At 42.5% G+C, this 24,783-nt stretch overlaps 1 protein-coding gene across 1 annotated transcript in view; it reads right to left on the bottom strand.

The window, feature by feature from the left end:
• PIP5K1B (phosphatidylinositol-4-phosphate 5-kinase type 1 beta) overlaps nucleotides 1-24,783 on the bottom strand; it is a 375,649-nt gene that overhangs the window by 29,512 nt on the left and 321,354 nt on the right. Inside the window, exon 13 of the mRNA XM_078675735.1 lies at nucleotides 21,949-22,087. Coding sequence (XP_078531861.1) covers nucleotides 21,949-22,087 — 139 coding nt within the window. The remainder of the gene's footprint in view (nucleotides 1-21,948; nucleotides 22,088-24,783) is intronic.

The following is a 24,783-nucleotide window of genomic DNA, read 5'->3' as shown; positions in this document are numbered from 1 at the left end:
CCGCTATATACAATTTAATAAAACAAAAAATATATAAACCATGCCCTCCATGCACTCCACTGATCCTGCCGATGGCAACCCCTGCCCCACGAACACCCACATTTTTCTGTCTGTGGATATGCATGTCAAACATTTTGCAAGCCCTATCTTTGGTTGCTGATCCAGCATGTATGTAGGAATTTAGGAAACGTACACTGGGAAAAGGGAAAATGCAGAACTAGGCTCAAACCTCCTCTACTGCTATGAGCTTAAAAAACAAACAAACAAAAACCACTTTCTAGACTCTTCCCTCTTCTATCCCTCCACTATCCTTTTCAATCCAACTAACAGACTAACATGTCCACTGCTCAAATTAATTGTATATTTCCCTATACTAATTCACAACTAATCCTGTTTGGGTCCTGGAGTAGCGTGCTACCCACCGAAAAGGGCTTCAACACCTTATCAGTGGTAGCAAGCGCTATATAAATGCAAACCCTTTCCTTTTCTATCCCTCTGCTATCCCTTTTCAATCTAAATAACAAACTCACATGTCCACCACTCAAATTAATTTCATATCTCCCTGTACTAATTCACCACTAATCCTTTTTGGGTTCCAGAGTCGTGCTTCAACGCCTCCTCCTGTGTAGTAAGCGTTATATAAAGGCAATTGCAATTACCTAGAGGTGTTACTGAGTTATGTGAAGGAATAGGTCAGGCCTGCTTTCTATTATCTTTTTGAATAATATGATGGAAACACCACCAAGCAATAAGGGCTGTAATAGTCACTGATTTACATTCAGATAGTTGGGATTCAAGCTTCAATTGACAGGAAATCATATCACACAAAAGAGTACAATTGATATGAGAAAATAAATTAAAGTTTTTTATTCGCGTTCCATGAAGATTACTTTTTGAGCAGTTCTTTCTTTTTTTTTTACCAACATGTGTTTCGCCCTGTGCGCGGGGCACATGGCTGGGGCTTTTTTCATGGCTGTCAAGAATAAGTCAACTAGGTTGCCATTCACTGGCCCTAGTGTCGCGGAAAGCAGGAATGCTTCAAAAAGGCACATGCAGTAACTCAACTAATTCCATTACAATTCTCCTCGATGGAGCTTCTTCAAGAGGACTAATCTCGTTCTATAATGAATTATTGTGATAGCACTGCAGTCTTTTTTAACTTCTTTTATTGAACATCTGCTCAGCTTACTCGTTTACACTGGAAGATTGGTGACAGTAAGTACAATAAATTACAATTACAATAGACCACATGTTCAGTGCTCATAGCTTTCGGGTAAGCAATCAATACCTCTTTCCACAACACTTATCTTTTTACATAATACACAAGAAAAAAAGGCTCACACGAATGTCATGTCAGCTCCTCCCATAATACATATTCAGTAACCCCTGTAGGCCTCCCACAGACCCCAAACCTTTTCCCATTTTGGAGGACATCCCCGACTTTGACACCCCGCCTTTTCAGCTACACAACACCAGTCAAGAGGAGTTTTCCAATCTGTCACACTCAGGGGATGAGTCTCAGGGGAAGACTACAGTCTTAATGCATGAAAGAACACATATGACACCGTGATGGTGCAGCCAGGGCCGTGCTCTTATAGCAGCATCCAGGCACTACAATGCGCAAGGCTACGTTTATAATATATATTATTATATTATTGGATGTATGACGTTACAACGCATACTTTTACATTGCATGCCTTTACAACGCGGTATTTACAACGAATACCATTACAACGCATAGTGCTTTTGGGTGTTGGATAGTGAATTATTTAATTTACTATTCCAACTCCAGTCCCCGTGGATAGTAGGTAAGGTGTTGGATAGTAAATTAAATCTATTCCCTATCCTAGAGCGCCCCCCAGCGCAATGCGTTGTAATGGTTTGCGTTGTAAAAGTTGCGTCGTAAAGGCACTGCGTGGTAAAAGTTGCGTTGTAAAGGTTCTTCACCTATATTATTATATATTATATAATATTATTATATATATATATATATATATATATATATATATATATTATAGTACTCTCGCATATAGGGTTACATTTATGGCACAACATCATTACTTCTTGTACGGTGCTCTTAACAGGACACAGGGTTTCTTTGGAAGTAGGGCAGGATTACCGCATATTTCCCCTCCATAGAATAGCTCCTCTAGCAACATTGACTTACTGAATATAAACAGCTTGGATACCCCTGTATTTCTTCTCTGCACAAATAACTCTGCTATTACAGTGCATCTGGTACATTCTCACTGCAGTATTGTCTGTATTTGAGATGTTTATGTATCACTGTATTTTTGCAGCCTGAGGAATGTCTAGCATGTTAGTACTTAGTGCCAAAAGCATGTGCCCTGGTGCATTATTGTACCTCTGAGATCCCACAAGGTCAGCCTTTAGGCGAGGAGGGGCTACACAGAAGTGCCTTTCCGCTTTCACTGTTTTGTCATGAGTATCGCTGTTAACCCTAAAACCTAATGCTTTTGAGCACTAATGAACTTCCCGAGTTTATTTATGTTTATTTGTTGTTTTCCTAATTAGTGTTCTAGAAAAGAGAAGTAATTGCCAAGAAGACCCCTTCAAAAGTCCACTCTCAAAGCCAATCCATTGCAAAAGTTCAATTAAGGCAAGTGCATGAAGGTCATATATCAGCGCAGCTGCCGATTCTAAAATGGGCCTGATCAATACAGCCTGGCAGAAGTCATTAAACACAGCAGGCATGGAGGAATGAAGTGACCTCACCGACCCACTGCGCATCACGTCTACCAGCCCAGAGACACCTATCATGTCCCAAGCAGAAAAACCCTGAAGCGCAGTGACCACTGTGAGACGCTTCTCCCTCCCTAACGGGGTCCCAAAGTTAATTTGCCTGACCATCCAGTGGATGTCAAAGCAGCCAACCACACAAACAGCACCACACCCGTGGCAGCGGGAGGGGAGCCGGGACCCGCCTCCGTATGGCAGGCGCAGAAGAGTGTTACGGCCCATGGCCCATCCCTCATCAGGGTACACTGGGTCATAAAACCCCTCAAACCACCAATCATTTAAAACAAGGAGATACGCGGCCTGATAATATAGGTGCATGTCAGGAGCTTTACTTTCAACGCTATCCAATATGACCAGTGCATTCATTACAGTATGCTGCCTAATATAGCTCAATTTCACCATCACTTTGCTTCCAAAAGAAAAGACTCTGGGGACCAACGTATCATGTTTAAAACATGTTTATTTAAGACCACTGAAAGCATAATAAAAAATAAAGGAACTTGAATGAATCAGTTTTAATCACCTGTTCCTCTTGCATGGAAAATATGGATTTTCTTTAATCAACTGAAGCAGCCCTGAACACCTTTGTTGGGATTGTTTACTCCAATGGATTATTACTAAATTGTTCCAAATCTTTGAAGGTCTCTTTGTCTTTGAATTATTTAACTCCTGCAGAGAGTGTTTTAACACATTATTTTTCAAAGTATATAATATGATTAAGGCCATATCTATTTTGTGAACTTTTTGTAATATTCGGCTATGTTATTTACATGATTATGTGTGTGTGTGAGAGTTATTCAGATGTGATTCTCATGGGTGAGCTGTAAAGGAATTGTATGATTTAATTTTACTAAAGGGAATTTTTGAGATATTTGGTATATAATTATGCCTCAGAACAGGCAGAATTTCCTTTTTAGGAGTACCAGCTTTGTACACTTCCTACTTTGTACCTGCACTGCTATATTAGTTTTCTAAACATTTAGCATATAATAAAAATTAACAAATGGGGTTTCTTTTTAGGTTTTGCCTGCACAGCGCTTGCACTTTGCTTGAGAAATGTATTGTTTTTAATATAAACTTAAAAGGAACTTACATCCTGCTTCCTCTCTTTCATGGCTTCCATTGGTTTCCATGTGTGCCACTTACCTTTCCTCCATTTCTATTGGCTGTAGCATATTTTCCTGCATTTACCAATGCTTGTTCCTTGTCTGCTTCTCTTATCAGTTTCCTGCCACCGAAATACTGCTAACATCTGCTTTGGTGGAACTTTATTTTCATAAAGTTTTGACTTTTACTATTGCATCAGATTTATATAACTGTTTATCACCTGGAAAGATTACGTGATTTGCATAGAATCACATTCCTGCGCCGCCGCCAATACTCAAACCGGGATACCCAGCTTTGAAACAGGAGACCACCCTGGACCACTTCGAGCTGCCCTCGGAAGAAGAGTTAGTCAGGGTGGCCTTGGGAGTCTCCTCAGGCTCACCATTGGACCCCATTCCCCAAAAACTGTGGAAAGAGCTAGGCCCGAGGTCTTTCCAGTCCTACGTCCGTTGTGTGGCCAGTCCCTCAGTAGTGGGGCAGTACCACCCTGCTGGAAACAGGCGATAACACACCTCCTGAAAAAACCTTAATTGGACCCAAACTGCCCTAGTAATTATAGACCAATCTCCCTCTTACCACACCCAGTAAAGATAGTGAAAGGCACTTTCCCTTTTTCTGGAGCCCAACAACAAGTTGGAGAATGAGCAGCTTGGATTTCGCCCAGGTCATGGGACGGAGACAGCGCTGGTAACTGTGTTGGATAATCTTCTAATGCGTGCGGACAGGGGACAATCAGCGATCTTAATTCTTCTGGACTTGTCCGCCGCATTTGACACAATGAACCATGCCATCCTGCTTGCACGGCTGGAAGAAATGGGGTTGGTGGACATGTCTTTGAGTTGGGTTCAATCCTATCTGGCTGAAAGACGACAGGAAGTAGCCCTCCCCCTTTTCAATCAGAATTTGTCAATAATGAGCATGGGGTACCCAAGGGGTCTTCAATTAGCCCCATTTTATTCAATGCCTACATGCGGCCGCTACTGGAAGTCAGTAAAGCTCATAATATTAGTGTGATTAACTATGCCGATGACACCCAGCTTATAGTGTCCATGGAAGGTGATCACGCTGACTCCCAAGAAACATTCCATAAATGTGTGCGGGAAATGGTGAGCTGGTTGAGAAACAACTCACTACAATTTAACAACGACAAAGCGGAGATTCTGCACTGCGGAGTGGGCAGAGTGCCGCCAGTTCTACCAATTGACTTCTGGCCTATCCCCACAGACGGCCCCTTGGTACCCGTGAGCACGGTACGCAATCTGGGGGTCAGATTTTACTGATAAGCTGAACCCGGAATCTCATGTCAATAAGTTGGTTGGAAGAAGCTATACTCTCATTAGAGGTCTCCGGAAGGTGCCGCCATTGCTTCCTTCTCAGGACAGAGCTACAGTGGTTAGGAGTGTCATCTTGAGACACCTGGATTTTTTTTATGCCTTGCTACTGGAGTCCCGAGATATTTGATCACGAGGCTCCAGAGAATTCAGGTGGCAGCAGCGAAGCTTGCATTGACAAGACCACGTCGGTCATCAACATCCCAGGCGTTAGCGGAGCTGTATTGGCTTCCGGTGACCCAAAGGATACTGTTCAAGTCTCTGTGCATTGTATTTAAAGCACTAAATGGACTTAGGCCTAAACCGCTTCAGGGTAGATTTGGATGGTATGCTCCGGTACGCAGCCTACGTCCTCATCAGCTAATCTTGCAATTGTCCCCAGGATAAAGAGATCTACAATCGGAGGCAGAGCGTTCGGTGTGGCAGCTGCCCGCCTCTGGAATAGTCTTCCCTTGGAACTGAGGCAAATACAGGACCTACTGTTGTTTCGAAAGAAAGTCAAGACTTGGCTTTTCCCTAGAGCATAATCATTTGGTTTAGCCCCACCGTTTACCCGCCAGCATCTTACTTGAATCTTAGCGCCAGGATGCCCGGATGGTTACAGCGCGCTTTATAAATGTCGATACGATACAAGTCAGCAGCTCTGGCTGCTGCACCACATCCTCTCCACTCCTGTGTTATCTGTGAAGGAGTTCTTTCCTTCTCCTGGTCGATGATTGATGAAAACAGCTCTTTAGTCATTACATAGGTGAAGCTGATGCATTACCAATGCTTGTTTTACTTATGCTTCGGTTTATTGTTTTTTTTTTGGGAGCAGAGTCAATAATGGCTGCAGTTTCCTTGAAATGCCACACCAATGTCATATCCATTTCCAAAGAAGTCAATATCTAATTCCCTTCCCTCTGAGAAATAGGGTAAGTAATACTGCTGCAGTAACAAGAAGAATAAGTTATTCTTTAAAAAGCATTGGCAATTGCCCAGAATCTATTGGAAGAGAAGCCTGAATTTCACAAAGGCACCAAGGGATGGAACATTTGAATTCCCATCTGATTTCAAGGTCTAAGAACAAAGCAGTCTAAGAGAGAACAGAACAGCCTTAAAACCTCTGACTGCCAGACACAGTGTTCCATCACTCACTAAGTTCACTGAGGTTCTTTAAGTGGTGATCACGCTAATGCATTAGCTTTAAATGCTCAATTGTGCTTTCCGTGTTCTGTTTCCAGCTTCTTCTAGGAGAAGTGTGCCAGTATCCCAGCTGTGGTCACCCAATAGGGTGGCTGTTACCGGGTCTAGGTAGCCTTTTTTGTGTAAACTGCGCCGATACTACTATTACAAGCAGATCTTTTTCTGCGGAATCTACTAGTCAATCCAGTAACTGGCAAATAACTTGGTAAGACATTGTTTCCCCATGTAATTCTGTGAGCTTTCTGTAGCAGCAAAATCTGCTGGAGACATTGCTATAAATTACCACGAGGTGGAAGGTACTGCAGACCTAGCTCCTGGTATTCTCACTGCTTGGATGTTTTCATACTTGGGTGCTGTGGTAACCTGATTATTGGACATTTCTTGTACTCCTCACATTTAACATCCAGTTTTTCTAGGGCCTATCTCTTTTAACCCCTTGGCTGCGGCGGTAATTCCGCCGCAGCGCTAGGGGGAGGGGGGGGGGCCACCATGCTCGTGACGGAACCACTCCGTCACGAGCCTCGGGCGCGCTGTGCTTGTGATGGAGTGGTTCCGTCACGGCCCCGCCCGCTCAATAGAACGCGCACGCAGGCGCAGCGGCCCGGCCGTGACGGATCCACTCCGTCACCAGCACAGCGCGTCCGTGGCTGGCGACGGAGTGGTTCCGTCACCAGCATCGATGAGGTTAAGTCATGTGGATGGATCACAAAACCTTTTCGTCTGGCACTGTTACATGTTTTTGGAGGTAATTAAAGCAGTGATTGGTGAAAACATTTACCACTTTTCCTAAAAAAAATAAAGATTGATGTAGGGGAGAATGTATCACAAGTATTTTTGTACGTATGTGCTGTGTTCCATTTTGTTCTGGTGGTGATGCGTTATGTTGTTTGTGCTTGTGCATTTTTGTGCTGCATTGTTAAATGGTGTTTTTGTTGTACTGTACTGTTGTTACTTTGCATTCTGTTTTTTATTTTTTGTTGTGATTTTCCCTTTTTGTGTTAGCTGTGTTGTTGTGTAATTTGTTTTCTGTGTACTTAGGGGATTTTAATAAAGTCTGCTCCACTTTCAGACAAGAGCAGCGCCTCCTTTTATATTTCCAGTGCCAAGCAACTACTTACCACTGTTCGAGGTGGTAAAATACCAGTTTTTCAACCATTTAGGACATCAGTCAGCCCAAAACGTATACAGAATCCTGTTTTAGATAAGCACTTCCAAAGCATTTCCAATGCTCACTACTGTATGCTCTCTCTGAGTAGCAGACGAAGATCTTATAAACTCTCTTCGGTTTTGTGAGGGCAAATACTTTGAAAATCCCATCAAAAGAAGTTTGTAAATAGAGACCTGTCCGCTCACGATATGGAGTTTGGATATGATAGTTAACCTTGTGCATGCAGGTGCGGGGGAAGGGGTGGGAGATTAACTGAGTAAAGTCACGACCCCCAGTGAAACATTGCCAGCTGCCAGGGTTGGGGGGAGGCTCAGTATTGGCGCACTGTCAAGGAGACTGCCAGTAGCTTTAAAATGTTGCTGACAAATACATTTTTTGTTAGACAGGAAATTAAACAAACAGGGCACAAAGGGATTTAGAAATACCAGCCGGCTCAGGTCTGTGTGCAAAAATGATTAGAATGTATCTGACCTCAGACCAGCAAGAGACCCCTCACTGTCGGCCTTGTGTTGGAACGTCAGACTAATCAAAAGCCTTGGGCAAGGTATGCCAGACTGCCCCCTCCATGTTGTCTCATTTGTGGATGTAGACATCACTTCCTGAAGGAGGTGGATGCTGTGCTCGGTAGGCGTGTGAGAGAGAGAGCCACCAGAGGCTAATGTGCAGGGCTAGTAGCAGGGCATGAAGCCTTCCTCAAGCATCCATCACTCATGAAAAGCCTGGGCTGCCTCTGTGTATCTCAGTGAACTGAGCTGCTATTGGCTGATGCCTGTTTGCTAGCAGTGAAATAACAAAAAGCAGTGTACGCAGTCCTTGGCCAACTTATTTATTTAGGACACAATGGTATCCTTTTAAAGGCAGCCGCCAGTGTAACCTGTTTAAACACTTCCTTTTGTATTGACTTTGCTTTGTATCTCACTCTGTTGTTGGTTTCCCCCTCCCCCCCATGGTAAGCGCAGACCCATTGGCTCGGCCTCCCACATCCATCGCAGGACCCACTAAGGGCCCGCCTCTTTACAATTTCTGTGATCCTGAGTTGCACTAATGATGGTAAAGTCACATTTGGGATACACAGGATCATGTCAAACTGAATTTACCTGTGTTAGATAGGCCAGTATGAACGTCCACAGTGAGTGAATCGAGGTGAGTTGCTTCATGTGGAGACATATAAAAGCCGCTTATAGCAGGGTTCACAGTTCGGAAAAAAGCTAAGAGTGACATAATGCTGCTGTCTTAGCCACAACCAGTAGCGGCTGCCGCTATAGTGAAGTAGTTGGGCGGGAGGAGGAGGGAGCTTGGTTTCGATTTTAGAAATAAAATAAAAAGACTTACCTGCCGCTCTGCTCTCCCCCTCATTGCTTCTCTCGTCCTGAAAGTGGATGGGCTTCACTGCATGGGCTCCCCACCCAATCCAGACTCCCCTATACCTCGCATGAGGTCAGTGCCTGGATTAGCCTGAGCGGGCTGGTTTAATTCTCGTTCAAGCACAGGGAGCCTGCAGCTTTTTCTAACCCGGGTGTACAACACAGTTGGGTTGGGGAAAACTGCGCATGTCTGTTTGGCCGGCCTAAGGCAACCAGCCAAACTGACATACGCACTTATAGGTTCCTACCACTCCTCCCTACTGCTGATGTGACGCTCGTCAGCATGGTCCCACCCCTGCCCTAACCTCAGCTGGACTGGCAATAAGGTAAGAAAACGAAAATTATAATAAAATGGTTTTATCACCATTTTATTTAATAGGGCGATGCTCCTCCGCCATAGCGAAAGAGCTGCCCCTGGCCATAACAGTGGAAAGCACTTCCTTCACCACATTGTCTCTTTTTTCAGCCTGAAATCTGTCAGACCCGACTAGGGCTCACCCACCTTTGGAAGCCTTCAGGACTAAGAATGTGGTTTGGGGCAGAAACACCTGCTCTACGTTTTGGCCTACTTCAACCCTGCAGGAGTAGATGGAATTATCCTTTTGAAAGATTGAGTAGTTTCTGCTCAGGCTGCAACCCTGGATTGCTCTTCCATTTCTATCCTCACTAATAAAGTGTATTTGTACTGTTCTAGACAGTATTCTTGCCTTTAAAAAAGCTGCATGACTACTGTCCATGCCACTAACCCCCACTCTTATCTATCTGACTTAATTTCTTCTCAGTCGACAACATCTCTTCCATATGCATGTTGCCATAATGATTACTTTTAGGATCGGGGAGATTTTCACAGAATCGCAGGATGTTGAGCTGAGGCCGGAAATCAAAGCCTAGCTCCCCAGTTCCAAGATAGGCAACACAAGGCCACATCTTCTCCTAGTTACTGTGGTGTACACCATAGCTCCTAACGTCACAACCATTAAGGGGGAGAAGCAAAAGTATGCAATGACTAAGCCCTGATGCTGGATTCAACAAGTAAACCATGGACTTCCCAAGTCAGGGAATGGATATCCTGCAGAATAGCTGGTAAACCTGTCCATGCAATGAAAACACTTGCTTTAACACCCAAGACACCACACTCCGGAAAGGCATTTAGAAGGATGGCTATAGCAGAACAGGCATTGGCAAAGCCAATAGTTCTCGCCTATGCAAGAGTTATTGGCTTTGCCAATATGTTTTAGTCATGTTGTACAGCAGCACGGCTACTCTTCACATTGCTAAAAGTTAGTGGTTTAGAGGAGAGTGGTGTGGAGTGTCGTAGAGTGGAATGGCGAAGAGTGGAGTAGAGTGTTGTAGAGTGGAGATGCAGAGAGTGTTGTGTACTGGAGTGCCATAGACTGGAGTCGCGAAGAGTGGACTGGTGTAGAGGACATTGGCATAGAGTTTGCAGAGTATAGTGGTGAAGAGTGCAGTGCCATTGACTTCACCAGCATACAATGCAGTGTAGTAGAATGCAGTGGCATAGATTACAGTCTTGCATGGTAGAGTGCAGCAGTGTATAGTGCAGTGGTGCAGAGTGGAGTAGTGTAGAGTGGCGTAGAGTGCAGTGGGGCTGAGTATGGTAGAGTGGCACAGAGTCCAGTTGTGTCGAATAGAGTGGCATAGAATGGTGCAGAGTAGAATAAAGAGCTGTAGAGTGCAATGACAGAGTGCATTGGCTTAGAGTGGAGTGATGCAGAGAAGAGTAGCATAGGGTGCAGTGGCATAGAGTGCATTGGCATGGAATGCAGTAGTGAAGAGTAGAGTGGCGTAGAGTACAGAGGTGTAGAGTGTAGTGGGGTAGAGTGGTGTGAGATGAGTGGAATAGATGCAGTGGTGTAGAGTACAGTGAAAAAGAGTGCAGTGGTGTAGAGTACAGTGCTGCAGAGTAGAATGGACTGGTGTTAACTGAATTGTTGCACAGTATAGTGAAGTAGAGTGCAGTGACAGAAAACAGTGGCTTAGAATTCAGCGGCGTACAATGCAGCGTCTTAGACTGCAGTGGCGTAGATTAGAGTGATGCATAGTAAAGTGCAGTGGTGTAGAACAGAGTCGCAGAGAGTTCAGTGGCATAAACTGGTGGAGAGGCATAGAGTGCAGTGGCATAGAGGAGTGATGCAGAGTGCAGTGGCATGGAGTGTATTGACACAGAGTATAGTAGCTTAGAGTGCAGTAAGGCAGAGGAAAGTGTCAGACTTCAGTGGCAGATAGTTCAGTGTTGTAAAGTAGAGTGTCATAGATTGCAGTAGTGGAGTAGAGGGCAGTGACGTAGAGTAGCATGGAGTGCAGTGGTATAGAGTGGCTTAGAGTACATTGGCATAGAGTGCAGTAGGGCAGAGTAGAGTGGCATAGAGGTCAGTGGCGGATAGTATAGTGTCATAGAGAGCAGTGGCGTAGAGTCCAGTGACACAAAGTGCAGTTGTGTAGATTGCTGTGGTGTTGTGTGCAATGGTTTAGAGAAGAGTGGTGTAGAGTGCAGGGGCATAAAGTAGAGTGAAATGGCGTGGAGTGGTGCAGAGTGCAGTGGCATAGAGTAGAGGGGCATATAGTGTAATGGCATAGAGTGGAGGGGCGTAGAGTACAGTGTTACAGAGTGGCGTAGATTAGATTGCCATAAAGTGGAGGTATGCAGACTAGATTGGAGTGGCTTTGCCTGGAGTGGTGCAGAGTGTAGTGGGGAAGAATCCAGTGTTGTAGAGTGGCATAGATGCATTGGTATAGAGTAGCGAGGTACAGAGTAGAGAGACATAGAGTAAAGTAGCATAGAGTGTAGTAGTGCAGAGCGGAGAAGAGTGTAGTGACATGGAGTGGTGCAGAGTAGAGTGGAGTAGAGTGGAGTGGAGTAGAGTGGAGTGGAGTGGAGTGGTGTAGAGTGGAGTGTGCACGATGTGGTAGCACACTGCCACTACACAAAAAAAAACATTTTCAATTAAAATGACCATTACATTTGCACAGATATAGTTTTACTAATAAAACTATACAGCACACAAGTGATAATGTGCGAAGTGATAATTACCTGGTGTATTGACCATATTAATGTCTTTGTTTCGAGCACACTTCAGATTTAACAAAACATTTACTTTGTTTGTGTTCCTAATTCTGATATATTCTGAAATACTTGCACAGTTCATTAAAAAAAACTTTCCTAACCTCAGTATCCAGCAAGATTACTACATATATCGTCTCACTTTGAAGTCAGAGAAAGAAAAGTAAACACCAAGCTCCCTAGGAAGACACAGCCGGACATGTGATCTTGGTCTTTGAATGTACAGCAAATGTGACAAGATAAAAACAAGATTTACAGGCCTGTTTACAGAAATGAGCACTCCTGGAAGAATACAAGGGGAGTTGGTGTGAAAAGACTTTGCTCCTTGGGAGGGACAAACTCGCAGTGCCCAGCCTAAAACAAATAAATCCTGCAAATAGAAACCAAAAAATTAGAGTTACTAATCACAAAGCCAATGGTAAGCAACGGGCCAAATGCATTCCCAGGGCAGCTTTCTGAATGACCCAAGATGTCTTAAGCAAACCAGACGGCTGAGCGGTCTGGTAGGCTTCGACCTAAAAAGGAAAACATGGGAGAGGGAGAGACAGGTGCTCAAATTTGGAATGCAATGCATATCTATAATAGTGCTCTGAGTTTGCAAAAACGAATGATATTGTGTTCGCTGTTGGCTCATTCCTGGAAAGCAAATGAAACACTACCTCAAAACACACATTCTGTTCGCCCTCTGGGGGTGCTTATCTCGTATAATGTAGACATCTTTAGTCCGTGCCTAGTGCGATGTAAATGTAAAGAGAGGGCATCATGCCTCTGGGTAGAGGGTTCTGACCTATGTACTTAACCCAAACGTGGTCATTAATTTCACTTCGACGTCACAGGGGCCTAACTTACTATGAATGCTTCTCCATAGCCCCTTTCCCAAGCACACCGCTTAATGCCTTTGTATACACTTCTTATGGTGTGTAGTCACATTACTTGGGGGCAGTGGCCCATCTTTATACTTTGTGGAGAGGGGATTTAGTCAGTATTGCACCACCCAGGAGCTGTGCAGACTTGATTTCCTGCCAACATTTCACTTATGAAAGCACCGGCTCTGGCGTCCAGCCTATATATCCCTCCAGGGGTGGAGGGAGTGCGCTGAAGACTGCCTCAAGCCACACAGTAATGCAAGAATTGTATACTTTCCGAGAGCTCCAACGTGGGCTGTGCAGCTCGCGCAGCACATATCATACCAATAGATGAATTCTGTACACTTGTACCTAGTGTGTTTGCACCAACACATCTGACCAACTCCCTCTACATTGGCCCATTCCCTTTCCCGCGTGGGCACAAAATGGCTTCTTTCATAAGCTGGACTCCCCGTTCCAGCCTCTTACTTACAACTTGAGTCTAAAGGTCGCATGTTTGTTCCAAAACCCGCCCACCTCATATGCTTTTAGCAGTGGCAGCTGCCGGCCATCTTGCTCAACAATGGTAAGCACATTTTGTTGTTATGTAATATTCCGGATGAAATTTCGCCTGGAGTAAAGCGTTTGATATCCATGTAATTCAACAGTGGTGATGTCACTAATCCGGCCCTCTCAGCGCCAGTAGCAATCAGCTTTAAAACAGACTAGGCCCAGAATAGAATTCTGAAAACAGACCCAGCTCTCCTGTGACTTTTCCTCGAAATTCGCTAATTCAACACATTTACGGAGTAATTGGAGAAGTGAAAAGCGAGGCGAGGCCAGGCAGAAATCCAATGGAGACATCCTGGCGGGACAGACGTACCGACGGAGTCTGAGGAGAATGCATCTCCACACTGCCGGTTCCCTCCGTTATAAAGCGCCTGCTGTCCCAGCTCCCAGGCTATAAAAGGAAACGGCTTACTGTATGTTTGCTTTACTTTAAGAGAACCGATAAGGCTGGCAGCCTAGTGCGCCACACCGAGACATAAAGCGCCTTCCCAGCAGCCACTGCTTGCAAGCATGCCTGTCACACTCGAATGGCTGACGGATATTGTTAATATGGGAACAAGCGTGCTTTTATTTATCTTTCTTTTTTATACACTCCCATTGACGTCAGTGGAGCTCATTGCTTGTGACATGATTGGCAGAACTAAGGAGTGTCTAAAAACATCCCTAGTTTCAAGTATGGGAAAGCTAAATAAACAGTCCTTAAGTTCTTTCTAGAAATTTAATATTGGTGGCGTGATATATAATTACAGTTGCTTATTTCCAGCTTTGCTTTAAAATTATAAAATGCCTTTTAAAATATGCAACGTCCACAGATGCAGTGCTGGTTTTTTTCGCCGATGGCTGATTAAATGAATTGCACCGTCCTCACGAAATTTTGTGCGGTACAATTTTGCGTTTGTATTTTCACAGCCTGATTAGTGCAAAAATTATATTTGCACTTGCCGATAGGTGAAAACGTCAATTTTGCACTGGTTAGTTGGTGCAAATATTGTTTCTGCAACAGCTGGATAATGCAAAGGATGGTGCAATCTTGCACCCACACACCTCTATCCCACACAAGTGTATTCTGGGTGATCTTGTCCCAAGTGTTTGAAAATATGGATTTGACACCCATATGCCGTAAAAGTCAGTGGTAAAACCCACCTTCCAATTTTAACGAATGCAAGTAAAAACGCTGGTTCAGTTCTTGCAGACAGTTGAGCTAGGGGTCGGGCACATCACCATCATAGTATGTGGCGGCTTTTACACGACATACTAATCTGTATGTTTGACGGCTGCCTTTAGGCAGTGAAAAGCAAATTTGTGTAGAAAGTCGATAACAGGTTTGTCCTGAAAGACGCCTCATTAGCCTACACTTAATCACAATCTCTGCCCTACCCGTTGCACCTGCCCAAGGCTGAGTTATAAACATTGTGGCCCTCTGCTGCTAGCAAGAGAAGATAATGTAGGTTTTGTATTGTATTGTACTGCCACATCTATATAGCATGTACTACACCGCTATAGGGAGCTGAAGTGCTTGCCTACATGGGCAGCACCCTCCACCGTGCAGGGTATGTGGTTAATTGTAAATACGTTTTTAAATTGTATACATAGATATATATTGTGTAAGGACTAGTGTGATTTGGTTGGTAAATAGGCACACATCCTTTGTATGTTGTCCTTCTTTTTTAACAAAATAATGTTGTTTGTGTTTAAACTTCCATCCTATGTTGTAAATACTTTGAGAAATGTTGTTTTTTATTTTTGTCTGTCATGATCTTTATATGTATGTAATTTGTGTTTTTATGGTCATTTTCAGCCCTGACGAAGTTACATACTGTAACGAAACGCGTTGGCTGCTTTATCTGGTATAGTTACCGAAATAAAGAAGAGAACCTTTGGAATAATAACATCGCCTCCTTGATCTTTTTGAGTGCGCCTCCTACCTTTTGCTTAAATATCTACTTGTTCGGACTTGTGCCTTAGGACAACAGGCACTGGGAGTGTGCAGCACCACAACAATAATTTTGATTAACACTATTGTTTTGGTTGTGCTTAACCTTGGTCAGGTTGTCCTGTTCTTTATTCTTATGTGGTTAGAAGTGTGTTATCTTTGTTTTGATCCTGTGTGGGAGTTATTTCCATGTTGTGCATGATGACCTTCGAGGTGCAGTTATTGTGTATGGAACACATAGCTTAGAAGTGTGGAGGATGAAGAGGTGTGAGATAAAGCTGCACATTTTATGGTTTTCGGTAAGGTGGCAGCTTTGAGTTCTGCAGGTCCTTTGTGGTATTCATTATGATCATAGTCCACTTAGGTGGTTACTGCACTAGGTTGTTGATTTTGAGATATTTTATTTAAAGGGAGTGATCCTGAGGAGGCATAGGTTAGAGGAAGAAATGGTTGACAGATCACCTCATATCTGATAGTCATTGTGAGATGTCAAGAAGCTGCCGTAGTATGTACTTTTATTAGGACCTGCAGTGGTGGACTAAATTAAAGTACTCTATTGGCCAGCGCATGTGGTGGATCTCTTCAGTTAATCCATACCTTGTCAGTTGGGGATGGGTCTTTATTTGCTGTGGACTAGTACAATACTGGGTGATGGACATGACCCATAGCAGTTTCGTCTTATGTGAGTATAAGACTGTCCAGCAGTAAATGAGAATTCATTTGCAGTCTATGAACTACAATCAACTGCCCGGAATCTGAATGTTATTGTATTAGTAATAGTGTGGGACAAGAGGGTTATATATTGTATTGTAATTTCATCTATATAGCATTTACTAGCCCTGAAGAGGATTTGTAGAGCTGTATGCCAGGCAGCATGCTGCTCCGGAACCCAGGGTTAGTGTTCTTTTTGTGTTTATTACTGGTTATTCAGATTATTCTTGTGCTCATAAGGATACCGTTCCATGTATTTACTAACGTTTCTATGTGGTAGATTACATTAATAAGAGTTAACTGTCATCTGTATTTGGCAAAGGGGTGTGTGAATTCAGACAACTGTTGTTGGTATTAATATATGACTGTGAGAAATTGGGTCGTTGGTTGATTGGGGTGTTGTCCCTGGTCAAGCAACAGCCACAATACCTTCGAGTGTGAACACAAAAAAGTCACTAAATTAACCTAAGCTTAACCCTGGGTAGCTTGGCACAAAAAGCAGTAAGGCTTAACTTAGAGGGATTGTGTAAAGTAGTCCTGCAGCACACAAACCATAGTATTGTGAAAACACAGCACAAGAAAAATCCCAAACCAATTTAGAAAATAAATTGACTTTGATAAATTAATTGACAGCAAAACGACAAAAATCCAATCACTAGAACCAGTGTTATGAATTTTTGAAGAATAAACTGAAAAATAATGCCTACAAGCAGAAAGCGCCAACTGTGGCTATCTGGTCACAGTCAAAAGATCAGGCTGACCACGAGGGAGCGCGGGTCGGATGCAGTCCAAGGTTAGTCCCGCTTAAGTTTTACCTTCTGAAGTTTTGTGCCAAGAGTCCCATTTGTGATGAAAAGGGTCACCAGGAGCAAGGAGAGCGTTGCAGGAGGTGGTCAGCATGGCACAGAGAGCAGCACAGGCGTCATGGACGAGTGGGCTGGAGCATCCAGTTGGTGGTCCACCATGGGCTGTTGCTGTTGCTGCTGCTGTTGCTGTGCACAGAGATGGGCTAACGGTGGCTCACGCTAATTTTTGCTGCAAGAGACCCAGTTCTGGTGCAAATGGGCCTGTTTGCGGTTGCGAAGAGCCTAAAAGCTTGATTTGAATACCTTGTCTGCCACACCAAGGTCCCAGGACCTGGGAGGGACCAGTCGGGGGTCATTAACTCGCTGAAGATGGGTCCAGGAACTGTTGGGAAGCAGTTTGTGTTCCTGGAGGCTCAAATCAGGAGGCCAGCAGACTAGTACTTTGAGTCACTTTTGGGTCCTGGGTTCAGGATGGTGTTGTAGGTGCAGTTCGTCTTCCCCAGGCAACAAGGCAGCAGGTCAGAAGAGCAGAGCAGCAGTGCCTTTAGAGCAGTTCAGCAAAGTGACCGTCCTTGTAGCAGCACAGCAGTCCTTCTTCCAGGTACAGTATCCACCTTTCCAGAAGTGTACTGAAGAGTTGGTGTCTGAGGTCCTTCTTTTAAACCCTGGTGCCCTGGTTCTAGAAGATGAGAGAAGCTTCTAGACAGGGGCTTTGAAGTGCATGGAAATCCCTGCTTCCTTCGCCCTGGCTCCAAGTTGGCTGAAGTGACAGTGCATGGTCATTTGGCCCTTAGTGTGAAGGCAGAGTACAGGCTATTTAATTGTAAGTAGGGCTGTGCTCAGCTCTGCCCCATCCTGTAATCCCTCTATTGTGTGACTATCTGTGAGGAATTCACAAAATCTAACTGTCAGTTACACCTAGTCATGTGAACCACGAAAGGCTACAGGCACAAAAGAGCTAAGGGCAGTGAAATGCCCAAGTTTCTAAAATTGGCATTTTCAAAATTGTAATTTAAAATCTAGCTTCACCATAAGTTAGGATTTTAAATTCCAATTCCAGAGACACCGATCAGCTCCTCCCATTTGGTAATTACACTTATAACATATAATAAAGCAACTCCAATGTTATTCTATGGTAGAGATAGACCTCACTGTAGTTAAAAAACGAATTTGGGAGCTTTTCACTACCAGGACGTGTAAAACGTAAAAGTACATGTCCAACCTTTTAATTACACAGCACCCTGCCCTGTGGGTTATCTAAGGCCAACTTTAGGGGTGACTTATATGTAATAAAAGGGGAGTTTAAGGCTTAGCAAGGGGATTTAAATGCCATGACGACATGTAGTGGGCTACAGTATTCAGGATGCAATGGCAAGCCTGGGACATGTTTTAAAGGGCTACTTAAGTGGGTGGCATAATACGTGTTGCAGGCCCACTAGTAGCTTTTAATTTACCGGCTCTGGGTATATAGTATACCCTTCTACAATGGACTTACAAGTAAATTAAATATGTCAATTGTGTATAAACCAATGTAACCATATTTTGGGGAGAGAGCAAGATCACTTTAGTACTGGTTAGCAGTAGTAAAGGGCACACAATTCAAAAGCTAACAAAAACAAATTCAGAAAAAAGTAGGAGGAGGAATGCAAAAAAGTTTGCGGGTGACCCTGCAGAGAGGGCAAGGTTCAACAATCAGCTACAAGAGATTAAACATTGTTAGGCTGTGGTGGTATGCCTTTTAAAGGAGGGGTTCTGAGCTTTGAGATACAGGAATAGGGATTAAGGCAAACATGCATACGACTTAAATTATGCTTTGCTCATATTGGACAGGCATGCAGAGGATGGTAAGGAAGGAGAGAGTCATTATTAAAAGAGAGGAAAGTCAACAATTTGGAGATTTAAGTCAAAGTCAGTTATTCCTGCAGGTTTTTAAGGAATATTGTGGAGTCTTTTTAAGATATCATGCAAAACTGTATAAAGAAACATTTTCATGGAGATACTGGTGTATTTGGTACTTTCGGTAAGCACTAGAATCAGTGTCCTCTGAACTCCGTCAGCTGCTAGGTTACTGCTAAGCCACCACTTCAGCCAGGACAGCTGACCTAGTCAGAGGTTAGAAGTGTAACGTGATGGCTGGCTGCATATTTAGGGAAATATTGTGAGGTATAGACTGCACTCGAAGGAAGTAATAACCACATGACCATAGCAATGTGAGAAGATCTATAAGTAAATAATGCTAACCATGAGAAGGAGATGCTGCAAATGTTAGAGCAGATGCTTTATTATGTATATCTTTAAAGTTTGGGCAGAATATAAACACGATGGACCTGAAGACCGCCTCCAGAGACAGTGCTTTGCCTGCATTGTTATGGCTTGATGATGGTATGATATTTTACGAAATATACTGGATGATTTCAAATTATACGCTTGTGGCTGAGGCTGCGGGTCACGCCCCTTGATTTGTAGATTCTTCTTATTCTGCTATGCTTCTCTCAGCTCAAAATTCATTTGTTTAACTAGCTTATATCAGTTTTGGGTTCAAACAATAAGGTGATGATTTTCACTTATGTTCCAATTAGAGTGATAATAATATCAACTTGGATTGAAATAGGAGTTTCTGCTGAAATAGATATAATTTGATTTTATGGACAAATCCTCCAGATTACACCTTGAGGAGTTTATCCCAGGAAAAAGGTGCACTACAACGTGGAAATTGGCACAGTAACACCAATTTACTATGACACTACCCATTTTCTATGTGGCCTATAGGGTGAGCCTGTGGTGATTTGGTATTGTCACATCACAGAATTATTCATGGAGTCTCCAAAACAAGGGGGAGTATTACAGGACTTGGAAAAGAGGCTTTATGATTTGAAATTGTACTAGTACCCGGTTCTTAACACTGCCAGGTTTGATACTTTGGTGTTCCAAGCAGTAGGACGAAACCACCCAAATTTAACAAGAGACCAACAAGTTCGGATTTCCAAAGACTTCTTTGATTCTCTCACACAAAAAAGAACCACAGAAATCAGCTTATGGAATATACCACCATGGACTCGATTTCTTGTAGTTTTGCTCTGAGATTTAACTATATGTTCTTTTGTTACCAATTAAGACCCTGCATATTCTTCATCAGCTTCTTAAGTTCCTTATGGGAATTTTCTATCATATGAACCAAGTTATCGTTCTAATCGAAGGTACAGCCCACATAACAAATGGTGAGGCTAAGTAGCATAGCAAATGATCTCACAGAAAGAGTTGTCATAGGAAGTGACATCACATCCATATCATACCTCTAACTTTAACTGGAGTGGGCCTTCCCTATTCTATGTTCTTATCTAGGGAACAGTCTGTTTAGTCACCTAGAGACAAATATGCTTATACAGCAAATATCCCGTTTTCTGTGTTTCCTTATTTCAAAGGTCCTAGCATTATAACCCTACATGCATGTTTTTATAAATTAATTAGACACTGGTTGCTGAGATCTGAATAGGACATGCAACTCTAACTTTCAGATCATGCCATGGTTAAGTACGCCCTTTCTCCTTTCAGTATCAATGAAGCGAACCCCTGGTGGGACAGGGTAATATTAATTGCATACAAAATAGTACATATGTTATATAAATTGCTTTAGATTAAAATGCTATATAAGAATCCCATTTACATTCTTACAAATGAAGGAGCCATTGAACTTGTAATGCATTTGCTTGCTCCTGGAATTGTTTTCAGCTCTTGTCAAAGCCTAAAAGTGTCTATCTCAACCCACTGGAGAGATATTGTAACATCTTTTTTTCTGAATACAGCAATGCTCAATCTCTAGCAGGGAGAAGCACCAGCCTGCCCCTAAAGAAATGAGTGCTGAGATACTGTGAAAGAAAAGAGAGGCCTTGAGCAGTTCCTCCATAGCGGGCGGTCAGTGACTTCTTTTGGTATTCTTATCCTGGTTGATCTCCATGTTACTGCTATATCCTGCAGTCTCATTTCTAATAAAGAATCACAGCATAGAGACTTTAGGTACACATGTATGCTATGGCATGTTGGCAATCATGTATTGGAGTGCATGTTGAAGAGGATTACTGATCATACATGCATTGCTAGAAATGTTAAATATGTTCTGTGGCTAAGTGTCCCCAAGTCACATGCAACATCTTCAGCCAGTGCTGCTATTTTAGCCAGGAGAACATTTATTTGGGGATTTGTAATTACATGTTTAACACTGTAGACTTGGGTTTAAAGTCACAGCATGGAAAATGATTTTGGCTAAAAAGCCACGCCTGCCTGAATGTGTCACACTTGACAAGGGGCCAGAAGCCAGCTGGGTGTGGTAATGTGAAAAGATAAAAGCCAACAATCAAATTTCTTTTCTCGGAAGGTAAAGGGAGGAGGTTATTAAAAAGCACCTTGTGAAGCCAGGGCGAAAGAACCATTGTAATAATTTATTGAAGAGAACTTCCTGGTCTGTCATATGTAGACTATAGACAAAGCTACATGATAAGTAAACAGTCCTCTACATATTTGAAAGATCAAATATTGGTTTCAAATATCAACCAAAATACTAGTTTAGAATGTTGATTTTGATATGTTCGGCTTTGAACATTGCCTTGATTTTTTATTTTTTTTAAAATTAGCAACCTATTAGGACTATTCATAAAATGCACACTGTAAACTGAATTACTGAGCTGCACTGCAGGCAATCTTCAGGAGTACGAGCTGTTCAGAAGAAAATGCATGGAAGTCTGCAGCAGCAGAGACTCTTTTTTTCGGAATATTCAAAGATACGTACACATACACGCAAATTAATTATGTACAAGACTGTGCTGAATATAGCTATGTTTTTAGTGTGAATTGTGCCTGCTCAGTCCTAAAGTGAAACAGCCCAATAGAGTTCATTTTTCACACTTACTTAAACCCATAACATAGCTTGTGCAAATACATATTATTACAAAGAAAACATAATTAATTAAGACTTAACATTGCTCTGTCAGGACGAGGAGAATCACTTTGATCATTAACGTTGATACACATAACATAGTCAATTCCGGATCTGGGATGGTTTCTTCAAAATACAATGTTAAGGATTGATTACCTGTAAGGCAAAGTTCCATCATTGTGATATTGCTCGTCTCCATACAGAGAGGACGAAGAAATGGTGGTTGCTAAGGAAGCAGCTTCAAACAAAGACGTAGTGCTTGGCACAAGATCGGGCCGGTGTCGTAAGTTTAATGCTGCATAGGAAAGGCAGATGAATAGAGTGTAATTCTTAAACTGAATTTCAAAAAGTGAAAGGCAGAGTGTACACTAGTTAGTTGTATATAGAATTAATCATTAATTATTAGTAATTAGAATTCATAATTAAATATAATTAATATTAATGTAATATAGCTTCAAACTTAGACTGTCCCTCTTTTAACTACGTGATAAAACATTTACGTGCATAGCCATCAGCTAGACCCAGCAGATGTGGTTATGAAAAAGACAATACATGATGAAGAAAACAACACAATTTTATGTGGATGATTTCATTCTACTAATTCCAAAATGGAAGGAGCAGTTTGATTAAAAACTCTCAGTTGTCTACCAGTTCAACAATGCATCATCTTAACCAATTCAAGTTTAAGTTTGCTCATTGGTTCATAAAGAAACCATGCAAGGAATAATTTAAGCAAACATTACATTTATTACAAACAAGTTACTAAGAATTGAACCCCCCCCATGTGATTGTACCCACTGTGTGAGGCTGTTTCATCTGCAAACGTTTGCTTTGGTCAGAAAAAAAACCTTTTGATTTTCAACTATATGTTATATTTTCTCAAACTCTAGATTTCACCTATTCTTTCAGGCATTCATTTATTTGTGTTGGTTATATCCTGCCAATAGTGACACTGGAGCTGTGGAGAATGCTTTCAGGTTCAATAGGTTTTAGCAAAACGTTATATTATAAAGGGTGATATTAGGTAAGAGCCAACAGAAAAACGCCAAACAATAAGTTAACATGATACACCTTATAGTTTTGTAAAAAAACACAACGTGAATACCAAAACCTCAAGAGTATGTCACAAAATAGACTTTAATCAACAGACCTTTGGTCAAATTGACTGATTTTCTTGGAATTCCTTGATCTATCAAACATGGTGTGATGGCCATTTATGAACTCAGGCTTTTGACCAAAAGTTATAGAATTAAAGGAACATTCTGTCCAGTTTTGTTTACATTTTCAGTAGCATCCCTATCATCAACAAACAGAACCAATACTATTTGAATACAGAATAATTAATTATTGTTTTATTCTTAAAATAAGAGCTTGGCTTACCAGAAAAATATTGTGACCTGTAACGCCTCCACCCCTTCTCCTCCTGCTCAGATTTTTTTAACAACCCCCCCATCACTGCTCTTCTCCCCCTTTCTGCTCCAGCTCACCGTCTGTGTTTAGTTACTACCCACATACCCGCACCTCTTTTGCTTCCTTCCACGCTGGGCTCCACTTTTTATTTACTGTTCGCCCCCGCAGCTCCTCCGTTGCTCCCCAGCTTCTCCTTGATAAGTGCTCCCGCTACTGCTACTCTCTCTTACTCCATGCTGGCCACTGCAATTCGGTGTGCCAATCCTGGATGTTTTTATAGTGCGCAGGCATTGGCAAAGCCAACAGCAGTGACCTGCTGTGCTAAAATATGGAAAACATTGTTTTCTATACTTTCAAGATGTCCACCAAATTGTGTCACTCATGACATAATGCGGCGTCCATCTTGAGAATATAGAAAGTATAGAAAACAATAATTTCTACACTTTGAAGATGGACACCATGCTTCTCTGTCATGTTGACATACTTTCAGCATGTATGATTGCAGCTATCGGCTTTGCCAATTCTGGAGCATTTAAAAAGCATCTGCGTGGTGACAAAGCCAAAGGCAGCAGCCGCAAAGAATGGGCAAAGTGAGACCTTTTTCTTTTTTTTGTCACGGCTTCTTTTAAAAAATAGCATCAGTGATCTGTCCTCCCGGCAGGGATCAGTTATTTGTTATCAAGAGCAAGTGCTAGCAAGGTCTCTCTATGTCCATTGATCCGGTTCTACCGCAAAGGAAATGATACTGCTGAATCACAGAAGAATTTCTGCCTCCTGGCTTTGATCCACCTTTCTGCGCTGCTCCCTTTGGTCTTGATAACTCCACCACATTGACAAATTATAAAGCTGATGAGTGTCTGGGATTTTCACCTCTTCTTGAGGATTAAGCCAGGGGTGACATTCCAGACACAGCTTCTAAGCTGGTTCATTAATTATCATCTGTCTCTATTGAAGTGAGTTTAGCTTACATTCTGTGCATTGTAGCTGGCAGACTTACAGAATTTAAGGACACAGTATTTAACCTCTACTACAGTATCATTTAGGAATATAATCTCGCCACAATATTACCATATACACCTGTTTCATTGAAAGTTGAATATAGCTTAACATTTTGAGAGGGATAGCTGCTGCAACCACAGAATACATACATGTATGTTTTTACAGTTATGAAGACACTGACCTCTAGATGGGTTTGACTCAGAAAGGCCACCTTTCTGGTGGAAACTAGATAGAGTTGAACTGCGTGCATTTAGTGTGTTAACTTCTTGGTCTGCCTAACCATTGCAGTGGCAGGGTACTTATATGTACCACTATGAAAAATAATACCACCGACTCCGAATTAATTTTGGATGAACTATCGAACATATCCTGAAACAAATGGAGTCTAAAATGTACAAGCAAAGGGTGACAGAAAGAACCAAGGTGCCAGCAAAGCTCTGCTGTTCTTCTGTGATGGAGAAGGTAACACAAGGGCATGCTAATATTTTCTTTGAAGGAAAAATGGGGGACCCCCTCGGAAACACTTATTTTCTGGGTCAGGGAGAAGAGGTGAAAATGACAACCAAACCTATAAGAACTCTC

Source organism: Lissotriton helveticus, chromosome 2_1, assembly GCF_964261635.1.
Source record: "Lissotriton helveticus chromosome 2_1, aLisHel1.1, whole genome shotgun sequence".
In the NCBI taxonomy this organism is placed as follows: Eukaryota; Metazoa; Chordata; class Amphibia; order Caudata; family Salamandridae; genus Lissotriton; species Lissotriton helveticus.
Note: the sequence above shows the minus strand (reverse complement) of the source record. Positions and strands in the feature narration are given on the sequence as shown.